Below are 19,751 nucleotides of genomic sequence, written 5' to 3'. Positions count from 1 at the left end.
ACCTCTCGAGGTGGAGATTTTAGGATTATGGTTAAGAACTAGCCTGGGCAGAAAGGTTCGTGAGGTTTTTTCCCCCAATTTTAGGGCTTGAACTCAGGGGGCCTAGGCACTGTCCCTGAACTCCTTTGCTGAAGGCTAGCGCTATACCACTTTGAGCCACAGCTCCACTTCTGGTTCTCAGGTGAATAATTGGATATAAGAGTCTCATGGACTTTCTTGCCCAGTCTGGCTTTGAACCACCATCCTCAGATCTCAGCTTCCTCAGTAGGATTACAGGCATGAGCCACCAGCAAGTTCATAAGATTCTTATCTTCGGTTAGCCAGCAAAACATGCCAGCAGAGGCATGACTCAATGGTAGAGTGCTATCCTTAAATGAAAAAGCTAAGGGACAGTGCCAGGGCCCTGAGTTCAAACCTTGGTATTGGCATGAAAAAAAACTAATATTGTTGGGCTCAAATAATAGTACTGTAACCTCTCCTTAGCCAGTGTTTGATTTATCCATAGTTTTAGTTACCTGTGTTAATTATGGTCTGAACACATTAGAAAACTCCAGAAACAACCCATTCATAAGTTTGAAATAACTTTTCTTATGATATGTAATTTTATTATTAGCTATTCTTCATGTTTTAGTGTGACTAATTCATAAATTGAACTTTATCCATAAGTATAGAGGTATAAGAAGAAACAGTCTATTTAGATCCATATTGTTTGAGATTTTCAGGCATCCACTGGGAGTCTTGAAAATAGGTACCCCACTCCCAGATTAATGAGACTCCTGTATTTGAGCTTATAAAAGTAGAAATTCTGGTAGGAACTCTACAGCACACTCTCCTTTCTCATCATCAGGTATTCTTTGTCTAGTCTATCAGTTACTTTGAGAATTCCTTTGCTTGGTGCATGTTACAATTTCTTGAAAAGAAGTGTCTCATTGTGTTCAAGAGAGGGGATGCTAGAGATGGGAGCTGGGCTGACCTCTTCTTGCCTCGGCATTGGCTAGCTGTATCAATGAGGACAGCATGTGCCTCCCTTGGCCTCTGGGGCCTCAGATCTCAGATGTAAGATGGAAAGGACACTTTCTCTCTACCATAGCACTGGGGTGAAGCTTTCATGAATTACTGCCCATAAAACACATCATACACTCTGCTTCACAGAAAGCCATGGACTGTGGTTGCTCAAAGGAAAGAAGAGAGTAAAGTGGAGGGGAGGGCTGAGTAGAGGGAAGAATATGCATAGTGTGGCTGCAATAAACTTTTAAAACACTACATTGGGCCACACAATAAATTTTTCAATCATCAGGTCCTCTTCCTCTCCCTCTTCCTCTCCTTCTCCCTCTCCCTTTCCCTCTCCCTCTTTCTCTCCCTCTCTCCTTATTTCTCTCCCTTTCTTTCTCTCTCTCCCTCTCTCTCTCTCTCTCTCTCTGAAAGATGCTGCCATCTGAATTACATGGATGAAAATTTGAAGTTTTCAGGTTTATTTTCAAGTGAATATTATTAACATTGCAATTTACCAAATGGGAATATATATTCTTTGTGGACACAGTGGAAAAAGGGAAAAAAGAAGACCAGATATTCATTATCAGAAATGAAATTTCCTCATTCTCTAATTTAATACGTAGCTCAAGGCCAGTCTGGGCCACATGACACCTGGTACTCTCACTTATTGGCAAGGCTTTTTTTCCAGGACAAAAGCCTTAGCCTTAGAGAAACAAGGGCTTGAAGGCATGCTTAGTGGTTGGTATCTAAAGGGTGGGGTGGGCGGGGGTTATGATTAAAAATAATCAATCTTTACAATTTTCATTGAAGTTTTTTTTTGTATTCATAACAACAAAAATACATTTCCTTCAGAATCATAAATCTGAGAGAGGGAGATAGAATAGAGCGGATTCAGAAAGCAAATTGAGTTGATCAGCTATAACAGTGAGTGTTAGGAAACATGGGGGAAGGGGTAAAATCCATCCAATTAGCGGCCGACCTTTCTCCCTCCGACACAGAAAAGATCCTAGTAAGGAAATTTTAGGCCTTGGTGCTTGATAACAAACTAGTCAAGGCTAACCTGATTACACAATACTGCTGTATAAAATAGACCTCATTGTCAACAACTGTCAGCCTTTAATTTACAAATTAAGATTTGGAGTGTCTTTTAGTTTGTATAAGCTTATCAGCTTTTAAAAGGCATTGTGTAGATATAGCCCCTCGATATTATTTCTTTTACTACTTGTGAGATTTGAAAGGTCATTCTCTGATTTTTTAGATTCAACCAGATTTCAGAGTATAAGCAAGAATTATAATGACAGTTGCCAAAAGCTATTTTTCAAGCTGTGATATGTTTCTTTCTTGGGAATGTAGTAAAAACAGATTTCTTCTAGGAAAAAGTGATAGGTCTGGCAGCTAAATACAGATTTATTTTGTTTTTACTGTATGTTTTTGTTTCGTCACGTACAGGATCATGTGGCAGGCATAGAGTCAACAAGTACTGAGAGCCTGCTCTGGGTCAGCACCACTAATTGAGCTTCCAGTAGAAAAACAAAGAATGAGACAAAATGGCTCCATGGATCTCACACTGCAAACTGGAACCAGAATATCAATAAATTGACAGATTGTATTAAAGGCAATAATAGAGATTTGCATGACATTTCAGGATAGCACAGAGAAAGGACACCAATTTCTACCTGGAAAGTTAGAGAGAAGGTCTCCAAATTAAGGCACAAGGAGAGGCACAGCCAATAAAAAATGGATACCATAACAAAAACGTTGTAAACCACCCTATACCTTCTTTATGAATAAACTCTGTACTATCCAACTGATTTCTAAGGTGCCTGTGACACACTGGTTAATAATACCTGGTATTTTCCTCCAAGATTTTCCTCCAAGACTTACTGTATTTTATATGAATCTTCATAGCCGTCTTTATTGTTATTGTGAAGAAGAAATATGTGTCAGGCGCTGGAGGCTCATGCCTGTAATCCTGAGGATCCCAGATCGAAGCCTCCCTGGGCAGGAAAATCCATGAGACTCTTATCTCCATTAAACTACTCAGAAAAAGCAGAAGTGGTGCTGTAGCTCAAGTAATAGAGCAGAGCACTAGTGTTGAGCACAAAGAGACTCAGGGACCCAAGTTCAAGCCCCTGGACTGGCAAAAAAAGAAGAAGAAGAAGAAGAAGAAGAAGACGAAGCAATGTGTGTCTTTGCAATCCATTTCATAAGATCAAATAGTAGAATGCGTATAGCACTGGCATTACTGAAGACAAAGGAAAGTTTTAACCTGTTTATTAGGATGAATGTTTTCACATAAAACTGGAATAATGAAATAGAACCAATTAGAAAAAAGATAGAAGCATTTGAGAAGTAACTTAATTGTTGCTGAAAGCATTAGAATCTGATGTCTTAAAAAGAACACAATTAAATTTTAAAGTAAAATAACTACAGTTGAGTTGTGGCCTTCTAGAAAAAAAAAAAATGACTCAGAGCTGACCACTTCTTCCTTGGTCTACAAAAAAGTAGTTATTAAATTACCTATTTTTCTTATTTCAAGTATTGTACTAATGACAGGATTATTGGTGCAACATTATTTCTGGTCATAAGAATATGCACATGGGAGCTAGGTATGGTGGCTAATGCCTATTATACATGATACATAGGAGTCTGAGATTAGGAAGATTACATTCCAGAACAGCCTGAGCCAAAAAAAAATAGAAAATAAAATCAAACAAAAGTCAAAGAAACCCATTTAAATAGGGATACAGGTGGACCCATTGCAACAATGAGATGTATAAGTCGTTATGTCGAAAAACAAACTTTACAACTTTGGTGGGGGGGAAGGATCGTGTGGGGGGTGAGGGAGGGTATGGGAAAGGGAAGCAATGGAGGAATCAACAATGCTTGATAAGAAATGTACTCATTATCTTGCCCATGTAATTGTAACCCCTCTGTACGGGATTTTCACAATTAAAAAAAAAAAGTCAAAGAAACCCAAAATCTTAACATTAGCATCTAAGCAAGGTATATGCACCTGTGATTCTTAAGAAAATATTATGTAAGGATGGACACAAATAGTGAAAACACTAAATACACTCATAGAAATGAAGAATGACCAACCCATCTCAACAATTGCCTATTAAATAAAGGAGTGGGGCAGGAGAGGGATTTGCCTGAAGAAAACTTGGAACATTTGTCCATCATGGAATGGATGAATCAGTGGGACCCATGACCCACAGCCAATGGAAGAAGTAGTATTTCCAGACTTGTAAAAAAGTTTCCTTATTTTTCTCTCAAAGCCTCATCATGTGTTCAACATGCTGAAGAAGTACGTCCGCGCTGAACAGAAAGACAGGCAGCATACCTTGAAGCATTTTGAACATGTGCGCATGGTGGATCCCAAGAAAGCTGCTCAGATCCGGTCCCAGGTAAGCACTGAGTATGAAAGTCGTTTGTAACTGAAGACGATTCTGGGTGCTTGCTTCTTGGATTAGTATGGGATCTTCAGGTATTTTCAGAGTACCTGTGGATGTTGGACTCCATGGCAAAAACTCTTTAGTGCCTGATAACTTCTAAAAGTTTATTTTCACCAGGCATAGTGGAGCATGCCTATACCCAAGAGATTTCAAGTTCAAGGCCAGTTGAGAGTACATAGTAAGACCTTGTCTTACAAATGTAGAAGTCTTATTTTAGAGCAACATTGTGGTTTGACATTTTCCAAATTATGTAAATAATAGAGAACATAAAATTCTTAGCTCTTGACTGCAACTGATACTTAAATGAATCATTTAAAAATGACCACTAAAAGAAAATTAAAGCTGTGTGAACTAAAACCTCTATAACTGGACTAGATTGTGGCAGTGTGTTACTACAGTATTGAGACTTACTGTGAAAATGTGAGGCCAAATTAAGCCCTGATATATAATACATTCTATACTTTCTCCTTCCCTAAAGGGAATCCTGGCAATCTGAAATTTTGTATTTCCTTGAATGGAATAATTTTCAAATACTTAAAGGTTGCATAAAAATCTGATCAAACTGAAATGTTCCCGTGTATTAGAAAGTTTGCAAAGAAATTTAAAAAAATAAGGCTGCCATTTGAGACCTTAGAGTTCAGAGACACAGGTGGCACAGGTGTTCTTTTTAATTGACATTAAAGTCATACAGTACAACTGCTGTAAGTTAAAGCTGAGTTCAAAAGTTAGAGAAAAAAAAAAAAAAGAACAAGTTAAATAAAGGTCTTCTAGTTGAACATTCTTGCAGTTTGGTTAGTTTGATTCTGGAAGCTTTTATCTGTCTGTAGATTATTCCTGTCTCAGAGGATGTTTACCTGGAGTTGTCTTGATCCAATGCAGGTGATGACACACCTCCGTGTTATCTATGAACGCATGAATCAGTCTCTGTCTCTGCTCTATAATGTTCCTGCCGTGGCTGAAGAGATTCAGGATGAAGTTGGTAAGTAAACTGCCTATTTACAATGTAAATAACTTTTTTGCCTGAAGGAGAAATTAGGGAAGTGAGTCCTTCTGCATGAGGAATGATCAGTGTTCAAAAAGTACCTTTGAGTTCAAAGAGCAAGTTGCCTTTGACAGTGAAACTCAGGAGTGATGGGCTAGCTCCTGCCCTGGTATGTGCACTCCTGCCCTGGTATGTGCACTATTTGGTTTTTTTCTCCAGGCACGTGTGTGTACCTTGAAATGATTTCTGACATTGAGGAGGTTATACTTATGTTCATTAAGTCACTGATCGACAAAAATACCACACATGTTCTCTAAACTAAATTATTGTTTAAACTTAAAAGATCACTGGGCTTATTTTGAAACAACCATAGTTCGCAAGAAGTTGGGAAAATAGAGACGAATAGCTTGAATTAAACACCTCTCCTTTGGGATGACATCTTACATATCAATGGTTAGTGCCTTATCTAATCTAGAAAAATTCAGTGTGCCCACTTTCTTTTCTCTCCAGTTTCCCTAATGATATATTCCATATGAGTAGTTCTCTCATTTCTATCCACCTGTAAAAAGATTAACTATTACATTCTACAAAAATCTCCTTAGTGTCTACCTCACCAAGTGCACAGATGAGAGTTGTCCTGATACACCTTTCAAAATAAAGCAAATGTTACTTTTGTATGCAGGGATTTGTTATGCAGGGATTAGTGTGTAGAAAATCAGTAGATAAGCAATGTGTGCCTGTCATTTTCTTCTTCGTAAGGAATATTGTCTCTTTTTAGTTGAGCTGAAAATAGACATAGATTAAACAGTAATTCCTACTCTACCTGAAACCCTGTTGGAACAGTTAGCTTGTGTTTTATAAGAAGTAAGACCAAGTAATTGCAGGTGCTGGTGGCTTATATCTGTAATCCTAATTACTCAGGAGTCTGAGATCTGGAGGATTATAGTTCAAAGGCGCCCCAGGAAGAAAAATGTAAGAGACCCCAAAGTAAACAGCAAAAAGCCAAGCTGAAAAATGTGGCTCACGTGGTAGAGCACCAACTAACCAAGCAATCTGAGCTAGTGAGAGACCCTGAATTCAAACTCCAGAATTACTATTACTACTCCTACTAACAATAATAATAATAATAATAAATACCTAAGGAACTCAGGTTTAAAATTTTCTAGATGAATATGTTTGCCTTTGGTTATCTCAAGTCTGTTTTCATATGTGACTTCAATTGTGGTGGCATTTAGTAATACTAATGGGGGAAATAAGTCATTAAAAAGGACTATAAAGCCTTGCTCATTCCTGTAATCCTAGTTACTCAGGAGGTTGAGATCTGAGGATCATGGTTCAAAGCTAGCCTGGGCAGGAAAGTCCATGAGACTCTTATCTCCCATAAACCACTAGAAAATGGGAAGTGGCACTGTGGCTCAGCGATAGAGCGCTCTCCTTGAGCTGAAGAGTGCAGGGACAGCACCCAGGCCCAGAGTTCAAGCCCCACAACCGACAAAAAACAAAAAAGGACTATAAAGTTGGTGAACTATTTTATTCATATTTAGTAATATGACTGACCCTTTCTGATTTCTAATTAATTCTTATTAGAGCTTTTCATTTGACAATATAGTACTGCAAATATTAGCTACCAGTGAGTCACAATCCAGATAGTGATTCAGATTAAGTATTGAAAAATGCCCAAGAATAGGACAACCCAGTGAACTTCAAATCTCAGGACAAGGAAAACAGATAATTAAAATCATGGCTTTTTTCTTTTTTTGCTGGTCCTGGGGCTTGAACCCTGGGCCTGGGCACTATCCCTGAGCTCCTTTTTGCTCAAGGCTAGCACTCTACCACTTGAGCCATAACTCCACTTCTGGTTTTCTGGTAAATAGAGATAAAAGTCTCACAGACTTTCCTGCAAGGGCTGGCTTCAAACCATGATCCTTAGATCTCAGCTTCCTGAGAAACTAGGATTATAAGCATGAGCCACTGATTCCACACTCCTTTAAAAAAAAAAATTAAAAAGACTCTGCCACTACGTTGGATCAAGAAGATAAGTACCTTAAAAATGTTTGTGTCTATTAAATGTCCTGGACTCCTGAAGGAAAACCTTCTTTAAAAGAAAATAACTGTTTTATTTGAAATCATCAGCTCCTCAGTTTTGTAATGAAAAGAGAAGCATTTTCCTACAAAAAGAGAATCTTGCAGTATAGAACGTCTATTAGTTAGGCATATGCACTCTTTAAGCTCACAATACTGAAGCTAAGAGTATGCTCGCTAGATAGAATGGCTTTTCTGGGTTGACCTTAGTTGGCTTTCATAGTCTTTCTTCATTTGGAAGACTATCAGAAAAGAATTTTTCACCTGTAAGATATTTATGAGACAAGATTGGCTATGGGGATGCTATTTCAGCTAAGTGGCATTCAGGGGTTCTTATTCTTACTTTTGTAGGTGTTTGAAATTTTTTGTGTGTACTTTCTAAATAAGATCTTCATAGATTTCTTCCAGTTTGGAGCTTGTACTCTTTAATAGTCTCTCAGTTCATACTTTATCATAGTCTGATTTGCACTGGCATTTGCATCTGCCATTCCTCCCCATAATCAAACTTTAGGTATGGTATCATTAAGTACAAATAAGGAGAAAAACTAGAATTCAAAGCAAAAGGGAAAAACTAGAATTCTAGGCAGAAGGACAAGATGTGAAAATACCTGCGAATTGTTATAAAGGTTTTATAAGTGGGAGTGTTAGAATGTGTTTAATGGAGTCAAATATATGGAGAGAAATACAGTGGTTTCATTAAATGAAATGGTGGCAGGTTCTTTTTGGATGAAAGGTTTTCAATAGTCTGAGGAACTATACTGTGTTTCTTTAATGATGGATTTATATCTACTTTGGTGAATTAAACTTCAAATTAGAATTCTCTATCATGGGCAAAAAGAAGAAGAAAGGAGCATGGCTAGAAAGAACGAATGTGGGAGGTAAAGGTAGAAGCTGGATTCAAGTTTATGAGGATAAATAAATTATGGATAGAGCTCAAGGCTCACTCAGTGTGCCAGTGAATTCTGGCCCTGATCTCTTTTTTCCTTTGTGGTGCTTCCCTGAGGCATCCCATCTGTTTGTGCTGCTTTTGTACTAACCACAGTAAATCACTAAACTCCTACTAACTCCAGTAAATTCCCAAAACTGTAGGGCTAGCAACAGCTTGTCTGCTGAGTCCCAGTGCCATGTTCCAAACTACCAGAATATCTCAGTTCTTTGAAACCACATCAGTGAGGAACTCACTGTATCCTTCTAGAAATTTATTTGTTTTACACTCTATTGTGGATTTTCCCAATGGAACTAAATTTACCCATGCCTCCTCCCTTCCCCTCAGCCATGATTTCTTACCAGCCTCATCTTATATGTTCTCCTCCTGTCTGTGTGGAATCCCTGCTCTGCTCATCCATCATCTTACCTTAGATCTTGTCCTCCTCACATCATCTCACTGCATTCCCAGTGGGTCACCCTACGCTTACCTCATATTGGACCTCTCCCACCAACCCCAGTTTTTCCTCTGCAAGTCTGCCAGAGCTTCCTACCAAAATATGAGTAACAACTCCATATGGTTTTTCTTTCTTGAAAAGTTGAAAGCCTCAAGAAGCAACCAAAATGCTCATGCTCCTATAAACCCTTCTTCAATTGCATAGGGAGTGAAAAGGACAATTGGATGTTTCAGTTGACAGCCACATAGTGAACTAGTGAGTGTTTTCTGTGATGTCAGTGGGCCAGATTCTTAATGAAAGTCAGACATTCTACACCTCAGTCACAGAGCCAGGCACTGGGTTGTCTTCAGTATTCAAAGAACTTTCTTGTGTTTCACACAAAGGCAAAATAAGAGTGAATGACTATGTTAGAGAGTTCAGTGAAGCTAAGTGCGGCGAACGCCTTCTCGACCAGCGAGGAAGAATAACCACCACACCAGGAGTCTTCTCAGATCACACTTTATTGGAGAGCCTTTTTACTTGTAGGAGAGCTTGAGCGCGAGAGAGCGTGTACCCAAAACATGGCCGCTTATATAGGGAATAGGAACACGGGTCTTTCTATCATTGGTCATCTGCCTTTCACCGTCACCAGGTGCCACGGGATTGGCTGGGGACTCTACATGGCTCGCGCATGCGCAAAGCCCAGGACCCACCATCCCGCCAAGCACTGCCTAATATGGACCTCAAAGCTGCAAGGGAGTGGGCGGAGTTTAATTGCGTTCGCCCCGGCTCCCCACAGCTAAGGTCTGCCTGAACGACAGATCCAGGTTCTCTCTGACACCCATCCTCCTCTTAGGTTGAATTTTCTCCTATTTGACCTCAGTATTCACCATGTTGGTTAACCACCTCTCACACTATATTCTTTATTTAATATTTAATGTATCTAACCAACGTTTCATCCTGAGAGCTCTTATGGCATCCATATGTCTATCATATTTGCCACAGGATTCAACAAGAATTCTGGTCCTATGTATTAGTATTGTAGACAAAGGGTTGAAGTAGTTTCTAGGCTTCGATGTAGATGCTCGTCAAATTAGACTGATTCTGTTGTTCCTTCATAATCCTAAAGACCTCATAAGCTCCTTACTTGGTACCTGGCATACATATGCATAAAACAATTCTCTTTCTCTTACCATAAGATTCTCTAGAGTTGTTAATTCCTGTTTTAATAATTATGTTTTCTGATTTGACTATCCTGTGAATTTTCAAAACTGCTGTATTCGTTTTTTATAAGTGGTTTGCCATTTATCATTTTATATCTTCTGCTTCAGTTTGAATTATTGTATGTAGGTTCCTGGAAACAATCATTTATTAATGTTTTTCCTTTTTAAAATCATCTATTTGCATATAGATGATGATGTTTCCTTGCTAATAAAGACTTAGGGCATTGTCTGTAGGAGGGAGAAATTCCCTAATCTATTTTAAACAGCTGTTTAGGGCTTTTATATTTTTCATTTCACAGTTGAGTCATTATCTTAATGAAGATATGGCTCCTCTTCAGTGTCCATATTCTGCTTGAAATTGTCTTCTAACCCTCCAGAAAGGCAGAATCCCCTCCTCTCAACCTTTGCTTTGTCAACTTATCTTAAAATGATTGGTATTCTTTTGCCTTTTGTAATCTTCCTTAAATCTATGCAAAATGTACTCTGTTCTACTGTGGTGCTGTTTTTCTCAGAGTGCTTCATTTTGCATCTACCTCGAGGCTAAGAGTATTGTAGCTCTCAATTCAGATATGGCTGTTTAACAGAATGGTGTAATGACATATTTATGAGATAGGCAATAGAAAGACATTCCCAGTTTTTCTTTTCTCAATCAAAATTAATAAAAACAATTATAAACTAGATGCAGGAAGGATCTAGCCGAACAAATCCATGGCTAATGGGATTAGAATTGAAAGATGTAGCAGGGGATCAAGAAACTTGCATCTAATAAGAGAAAGTGCTGTGGCCTCTTGATAAAGTTTTCCACTCTGAAGGAAAAATGCACCATGCTTATTTCAAAGACAGTGGTTCCATTTTCTATATCTAATAAGGCTATTGATTTTGTGGGGAGAGGGGATGAATGAATCTAGACTGGACTAGGTTTAAAACAGAATATTTACGACACTTCCCAGTCCCACAAAATAGAATATTTCAGACTACTGAAAAGTATAAATAACCTCATTTTGTAATTACAAGCTTAAAAAGAGAATTCGGGGGGAAAATACATAAAAGCAAATAAAGTGAGAAAGTTGTCAATTTATTCTGCTCATGTTGTTCATTTTTCTTATGAAGTGACTTCTGGATATGTGTAGATTTTACAGCTGACTTAGCATTTGCAGACAGTGTTTATTCAGATGGTAAACAACTCCAGGCATTTTCTACTGTTTCTTTTAAAATATTCTCAGAACATTTCATTCATATTTTCCCCAGTATTAATGAGATCATTGGCATGAATTATTTGACTTCTTTCATCTAAATCTTTTTAACCTTCTCCAATCAAGGCAGTTAGTCTTCCAAAAGAAAACCTATTTTATTGATTAAAAATGCATTGTTAAGTGAATTGGGCCTTTATACAAAATGTTTTCATCTTCAAAATTGGATGTATGAATTTGGAAGGCACACCAATTTTCTGGCCAGCTGAATGATATGTTATAATGTCTCCAGATAGCAAGATAGATGGGTAAATGGCATTGCTATCATTCCCCTGGCTTCCCAGTTGGGAATTTCTGCAGTCTGTCCTAGGGACCATCACATATTAACCATTCATATTACACATACTGTCTAGTAGCATGGCTTGCATACGTCATTTCTCTATGCTTTATTTAAAGGTAATATTTTGTTCTCCTTTGCTTGCTTAGCAGTTTATGACTTCCATAAATATAGAGTCTATGTCATCCAGATGATGTGATATTAATTGATAAGGATCTTAAAAGTGGACATGTAAATCAACAGATTTCCTGGATGATTTTCATAGTTTTCCATTCTGTCAAGCAAATATCTTTATTATTATGCATTTTAAAAAATACAGTTTCTGGGAAAAATAATGTCCAAAAGGGTTGAGTTTCTTTGGTTTCTTTGGTTTAAATAACCACTATCTCTACCATTCTGATAGGAAGTTTGTTACCATTAATATCCATAATTGAATACAACATATTGGTCTCATTTACCCAGCTCAGATAGACATTGACAAGTATTAGATAACTTAAACTTCAAACACATTTGTGGTAAATTATTTTGCTTAGTCCAAATAAATAAATAAGTCATATCTGCTCAGATTATTTGCCAAGTTCTAAATTGGATTATTTGTATTTTTATAAGAGCTCTTTATATATTCTGGATCATTTTACCAAATAGTTGATTTGCAATAAGTTTTCCCACTCTGAAGGGATTTTTTGCTTTATTGATAACATCATTTAGTCATGAATATATTTTTATTTTTATTTATTTATTTATTTTTTTTTTTTGCATCCAGTCGTGGGGCCTGAACTCTGGGCCTGAGCGCTGTCCCTCAGTTCTTCAGCTCAAGGCTAGCGCTCTACCTCTTGAGCCACAGCGCCACTTCTGGCTTTTTTCTTTTTGCTTATGTGGTGCTGAGGAATCGAACCCAGGGCCTCATGCATGTAAGGCAAGCGCTCTACCACTGAGCCACCTTCCCAGCCCCCATGAATATATTTTTAAATTTTGAGGAATCCTAATTGGTCACTTATTCTCTTGTTGTCACTTTGTATTATGTAGAAGAGAACATTTTTTAATCGAAAATCACAAGGACTTATACTTACTTTTTACTTCCAAAATATTTATCATTTTAGCTCTTCCCATTCATTAAACCTTTGATTTGTGTATGGTGTAAGTTAAGAATCTAACTTCAATTTTTCTTTCTGTGTGTGTGGGGGGGCGGTGGGAGGGGTGTAAGTGTATGTGTGTGTGTGTGTGTGTGTGTGTGTGTGTATGTGTGTTGTGTGTGTGAATGTGTGATTAATTGGAGATAGGAGTCTGATAAGAGTCCTGCCCATGCTGGCTTCAAACTGCATGATCTCAGCCTCATGAGTAACTGGGATTACAGGCATGAGCCACCTGTGCCCCCACTTAACATCATTCTTTTTCATGTAGCTATCAGTATTCCAACCCAATTTGTTGAAAAAGACTACACTATTCTTTCTTGATTGAATGATCTTCACACCTATGCTGGAATTTCCTTATACTGAATTCTATTCTCATTGTGTTAATACTGTAATAATATGTTTGGCAATTTCCAGGTATCAATCTAGTCCTCTTTTTTAAGATTAGTTTGACTATCCAAGGTGCCTTGAACTTTTTTATTGCTGTTCTTGTTGTTACAGGGCTTAGACTCAGAGCTTCACACTCTTGCTCACCTTGTTTGTCCACAGTCTACCTCTTGAGCTATGCCTCCAGACCAGTATTTTGCTGGCTTATTAGCGATGGAGTCTGGCAGACATTTCTAGCCTAGCTGGCTTCAAACCAGAGTCCTCAGATCTCAGCCTCCCAAGTCACTTAGAAACACAGGCATGAACCACCAATGTTCAGCTGTTCATAGGAATTTTAAGGCCTTTTTCCCCTTGTTCTGTGGTTGTTGTTTAAGAATTGCTATTATAATTTTAAGTGAAATTTGAATCACACTGTAAATGTATTATAAAACTGCACTTGATAGACTATAGCGTAACTGTGAGATAATTCCACCGTGAGTTCCGTTTAGGAAGGTCAATATTTAGAAGCAGCAAGACAATTGATTTAGCATGATGTTGCCTTTTACAAGTTTTGGTGATTGATAAGGAATGGCTTTGAGAACTTTCAACTGTGGTGGCAGTAATACAACAATAGTTTTTGCCCATGTTTATGCCCAGCCTTTATTTGCATGTGTAGGGGTATGGGTATCCCAATCAGTTGGGCAAAGCCTTCGCATGGTTTCCCACACCAGGCTGCCACAGCCTACAGTGATCGAGTGCTGTTGCTGTTCTACAGTTATTCTCATCTTACCCTCTCTTATGTGTGGCTTGCGAATTTGGAACAAAAATTAAGAAGAAAAAAACAACAACAAAAAACAAAAATGATTGGGGAGTGAAAACAGACCATAGTGGTGGCAGCAGGACTATTTCCTGGCATTCAACACTACAACAGATGTGTCCTAATTTTTTTGTGGAATCTCGGGAATGACAATGATTTGGGACTGTCATAAAGGCTGGTTATCCTATTTTTTACAAGCAGATGCCTTCAAGGTTCATTTTTATACAGAAGAGAAAAAAAAATTGAGGTGATGTTCACCACCGAGAACATAGAGATGAATCCAAATGAAGATTAATTTTGAAATAGGTTTCCACATAGAGCTTAGGCTGAGAAAAATTTGTTTCCATGAGTCAGACATTGAAAGCAATGATAATCTGCCTCTTACTGTTCATCTTAGAAACAAATTTCATGTTGTAGTCCCTGAACAAGCACCATTATTCTTTGTTAATAGTTCTTATGTCCCATGAGCTCTGGGCTGCTTTAAATAGATAATCATAGAAAGTAAGATATAATATTTCACCGAATATCATAGATTTGCCAGGTGTCAGTGATTCATGCTTATAATCCTAGTTAGTCAAGAGGCTGAGATCCAGAGAATAACAGTTAGAAGCCTACTTGGGCTGAAAAGTTCAAGAGACTATCTAACCAGTGAAAATGCATGTGGTTGGAAGCAAGGAGTCTTCCTTATAATTCAGGCGTGTGTCTGAGTTAATCTATCTCTTTTACGCTTGTCATCATCATTTCTAGGGTCACAGGTGCCTGCTACCATGCCCATATTTCTTCCATTGAGATGGAGGCCCATAGACTTTTCTGCTTGGGTTGGCCTTAAACCACAATCCTCCCAGTCTCAGTCTCCTGCAAGCTTGATATGACAGGCTTATTGTAGACTTTTTTTTTTTTTACAGTACATTCAGTATTTGTGTAGGTGAGTGTGCCAATCCTGGGGCTTGAACTCAGGACCCGGGCCCTCTCCTTGAGCTGTCACTCCAGGCTGGCAGTCTCTCACTTGAGCAACATCTCCACTTCCAACTTTTTTTAATGGTTAATTCGAGATGAAAGTCTCATAGACTTTCATAAAAGGGCTGGCTTTAACCATGATCCTCAGGACATGTAGCTATGATTACAGCTGTGAGCCATGGCACCTAGCTTACTATGCTTTTTTTTAAGTGTACATCAAGTAAAACAGTGCTTGGGACCAAAAATGTTTCAGAGTTCAGAGTGTTTCAAATTTTGGAAATTTTATGTAGATGTTACTATCACTAATCCAAAACTTTAATTTAAAAAAAAGTCTGAAAAACTCAAGGTCTTGAGGGTTTGAGTTTAGAGCATTTCAGATTTTCAGATTAGACATGCTGAACCAGTACTGAAAACCTTTGGAGCCAAACAATCTAATTTAAGGGCTTTAGGATATTAACAAGAACAGAAGTCACATTATAACTTTTCTACTAACCATCCACTTGCACAGTTTCCAGACTGCTATTGGCAATGCCAGTGATCATGAAGAAAATGGAAGCTGCTTCAAGAAAAGGAGAAATAGAGGGGACTGTGGAGGGATGAGGTAGGGAATCTTGGTAATCCATAGTGAGGCCCTGCAAGATATAATTTAGAACTGATAGGCTATCTCTGCTTCATCTCTCTATCCCGTCTTTTTGGCAGAAAACTCATGTGTTGACTCTTGATTTTTTTTTTCCATCTTGAGTGAGAAGCTTCTTCATTCTTGAAGTATAGTACTTCCTTCAGGTATAGGATGAAAAATTAAAGCAAGACTAGATTAAATCACAGTCATTAAGGAACAGAGAGAAGTCAAATATTGTATGAAAATATGAAGGAAGACTTGGCGTTCTAGTGATCTTTGATATAAAGGGAAGTACTGGCTTCCCTCCCACATTCATCTGGGCCTGCATGCTGGGCCAGTAGCTCTTCAAGGGAAGGTGAAAATGGTGTGGAACCTTCTTGCTTTTCCAATTAAGAGTTCTGGGTGATTAAGTAGCTCGATCAAAATGTTCTAAAAATGCCTAATACTTGGGCTTCCTGGTATCTTGTCAAAGCTGTACAGAAATTAAAGTGGGTCTCTAGCTGGGATGAGATGCTTTTCCTTCAACAAAAAAACAAGGACAATATAGTAGAATAAGAAGCCCTCTATGGAAAGCATTGGTAAACCAAGTTCATAGGAAACTTCTTGTATTCCTGTAAGTCTTTTTTTGCCAAGTTGACATAGTATGTTTCTGTGTGTCTTTAGTGAATCTGACTTGTGTCTGAGTTATTGCAGAAGAGAAAAGTGAATTCTGCTTCCAGTGTGCTTTACTCCTTTCCAGATGTGGTAGATGTCTCAGGTGCTGAAAACAATCCTGCTACAGGCTTATACTCCATTTACAAGCAAAAAGAAGTTGCTGGTCGAAGAAAGTACAGCATAGTCTGGTTAATACTAAGGTCTGGAGGAGTGACTTGTGAATGGCTTTTGTTGAAAAAATCCCTGGCAATTTTGGGCAGAAGATGAACTGAAAGTGATTGTAGTCTTCTCCAGAACAGTCAGTGCAATTGTAGCAACATGTCAGGTTTTTTTTAAAAAGGCTAAAATGAAAGCTACTATTCCTGACTGGCTCCTTAAGATCTAAAAATTATATCTAACCTAAGCCCTATGGATCAACTTTAGACTGCTCAGAACAAAAAAACAAATTTATAGAGCTTCATTATTAAACCTGTTTTTCCAAATTATATTTTGGCTATTGACCTAGTTGGCCCTTCTGAAATTACTCAGTTGTCTGTTTACCTGCATCAGCGGTTTTGAAGAGAAAGATACTTGTGGCATCTCTTCCTCTTCTTGTAAAAATGCTGTGCTTTTGAATTATGACCCCCTACCCTTCTGACCTCACTCAACATTTAATGATTTTCATTAAGCCCCTCTCTCCAGATACAGTGGTCTTGAGGGCTAGGCTTCAATATTTAATTTCAAGGGGATACAATTCAGCTCAGTCACCCTCTTGGATAGATCTGGTATACCTCTTCATTCTTCACATATTATCTATTTTTTTTATTATGAAAGGAATTCAAAGGAAGCCATGTTTTTACTCCTTCTATACATGGTATCAAAACTAAGAAATGTGGTTTGAATGTTTCCTTCAAAGCTTATATTGATGTATAATTGTGCTCATGATGGTTGGAAAAACTCATCAGATCTCAATGAAAACCTTGTGGAAGCATTATTGGCATTATCATGGAGCTGGTTAATTATTGCCAGGATGGGCTCCTTATGCACAAATGAATTCTGTCTGAATTTCTCTCCTCCTTTCATAGCTGTGAACTTGCCTTTGGTCATGTAACAACACCACACAGAGATCCTCACCAAAAGCCAGTATAATGTTCTTAACCTTCACAGCTCCAGAACTATGGGCCAAGTCTCTATTCTTTGCAGATTACCCAATTTTGATTTTACAACACAAAATGGACTAAGAACTCTTATTTAGATGTTGCTACTAAAACTATTATTCCATCAGGTATTATATTCCCAGCCATCCAAATGACACACAAGAATAAGAGCATGTTTTAGACTTGTTGAAATTTTGAATTTTTTTTTTTTGGCTAAGACTCAATTTGTTGAATGTGAGTCCTAAAATTGACATTGAACCATTAAATTTTAGAGATTATTCCATCTACACTACCTCACTAAATTTAGTTACTGGACATAAGTATGACAGGGACTTCTTTCTGGCTTTGGAGCTGGTGGTGTTTTCATCACACTGGGATTAGCAAAACCTGAAACCTGCCAGGCATTTGCCACCCATTTTGCTGCCAGACACAGCTCAGCTTCTGGCTTCTTGGAGAGGAAATGACATAACCTCCGTGTTTACAAGGTGTCTGAAACTGAGGCCCCTCTACTTCCTTGCCAAGTTGAAGAATTGACACTGGCATCTAATATTCTCAGTCTTACCAGGATCAGGTCAGAAGAAAATGAATATGTTTTCTCAAAAGGGCATTAAAAGAGAGAAACGAAGAGCTGTAATAAAGGAATGTTTGATTGCCAGCAAAAGGTTTTCTGGGGTTTGGGAGAGAAAAACTTGTATACCAAAAGGGCCAGATTAAACAGCTCTGCTCCCCAATCTGCTAAACTCAGCCTTGAATAAGATTCACTAAGAAACCCTATTACTCCACGGCATTTATTATTACCAGAAATGGTTGTCCAAAAGCAAGTAGTTAATATTCCTCTTCATGAGCAGCACATTGGTTTCCTAAGCCTGCTGGAACCCATTATCGTATTGTGGGTAGCCTAAACCATCAAAACCCTCTTATCCCAGCCTTCCCCAGGGAAAATGTTTACAAGCAAGGTATTGGCAGGTCCATCTCTCACTGAAGGCTTTAGGGGAGAGTGTGTTCCAGAACTTCGTATTGCTTTTGGTGCTGCAGAGACTACTTGGTCTTCCTTTGTGTTGTTAGATGACCTCTCATGACCTGCCTCCATCTTCACATGGTGTCATTCTACCATGTCTCTCCTTTTCATCTATGACTCAGCGCACCAGGGCCTCATCTTATCTATAACATTTGTGAAGACCCTGTTACAAATAAGGTTACATTTGATTTGTTTTCTTTGCTTTGAATTCTGAGCATCTGAAATGTTGTCCAAGATTCTTTCTCGAATGCTATCAAATTCCAATCAAAGAACTACATATCTTGAATTTGTTCCCTCTTCATTTAAAAAAATAATAATTTCCATATTTAATTGGCACCAGATTGTGAAAGGTTTGGATTGCTTTGCTTTTTCTTGAGGCTGATGAATGAAAAAATTCGTAAATTGTGGCTGTTTTAATTAGCTAGGGTTAATTAATGTTTACCACACTTAGAAGATGAAAAGACATGTATAAATGCACTGTAATATGAATCATTTTTCAATTTATTGTGGATGCCTAAAGTATATTTGAATAAGGATTGCTTGCATCACACTTGGCTTTAGAAAAATAATATTCCAGCACTGTGGTAATTATGAGAGTTCTAAACTTTTTGATGTATTAAACACATATTATTGAAGATGATCATGATCTAATTGTACCTATTTAGAGAAAGGTAGTTTCTTTTTTGTAGTTTTAAGTTGAAATGTTTTAGAGAAGAGGAAGTGAAGAAACATTAATTATGCTGACTTAAAATAATAGTTTACAGTAACTTTTTTAAGGAAAACAGATTATGCGAATCCTGTGATCACTTTCAGCAAATCATAGGAATTTGTGTAACGTCTTTTGCTGGGGCTGAAAATACAACAACCAGGAATGGTTTGGAGAGAGCTCCCCTAGGAAGAGGGTCCAAGGAAAATTAATTCCAGCTCCTTCTCTCCGAAGGAACTCCAAACCCAGGTCTTACATAAAATGATAGTAGCATTTACATTCTCATATGCACGTTCTCTTACATATTTTAAATTGTTGCTGGATTCCCTATGATATTTAACCCAATTTATATATAGTTATACTGTATTGTTTAGAGAATAATGAAAAAATAAGTTTGTACATGTTCAATACAAATTCAATGAGATTTTTTTCCAAGGTTGGCTTAATACAGAAACTTCAGAGAGGGCCAACCATACATCCATGGAACTCAGTTTTTACCCCCCCACACACACCACCACCACCAAAAGTAGTAGTAGTCCCCTCATGGTGAGAGAATATCCCATCCCATCCAGCAGAGTAATTTTCATCATGTTGACTGAAACACCACACACACACACACACACACACACACACACACACACACACACATACACTCTCTCTCTCTCTCTCTCTCTCTGTCTCTCTGTCTCTCTCTGTCTCTCTCTCTGTCTCTCTCTCTGTCT

The 19,751-nt window shown here is 38.0% G+C and overlaps 1 protein-coding gene across 6 annotated transcripts in view; it reads left to right on the top strand.

Moving 5' to 3' along the window:
- Positions 1-19,751, top strand: part of App (amyloid beta precursor protein) — a 212,963-nt gene that overhangs the window by 158,475 nt on the left and 34,737 nt on the right. For all 6 annotated transcript variants that reach the window (XM_070030517.1, XM_070030516.1, XM_070030515.1 and 3 more), the window contains 2 exons: positions 4,275-4,403; positions 5,331-5,430. In XM_070030517.1, coding sequence (XP_069886618.1) covers positions 4,275-4,403; positions 5,331-5,430 — 229 coding nt within the window. The remainder of the gene's footprint in view (positions 1-4,274; positions 4,404-5,330; positions 5,431-19,751) is intronic.

The sequence above is a fragment of the Dipodomys merriami genome, unplaced genomic scaffold (genome assembly GCF_024711535.1).
Source record: "Dipodomys merriami isolate MVZ:Mamm:240054 unplaced genomic scaffold, mDipMer1.0.p SCAF_2, whole genome shotgun sequence".
NCBI classification, from domain to species: Eukaryota; Metazoa; Chordata; class Mammalia; order Rodentia; family Heteromyidae; genus Dipodomys; species Dipodomys merriami.
This window is presented reverse-complemented; position numbering and strand designations above follow the sequence as displayed.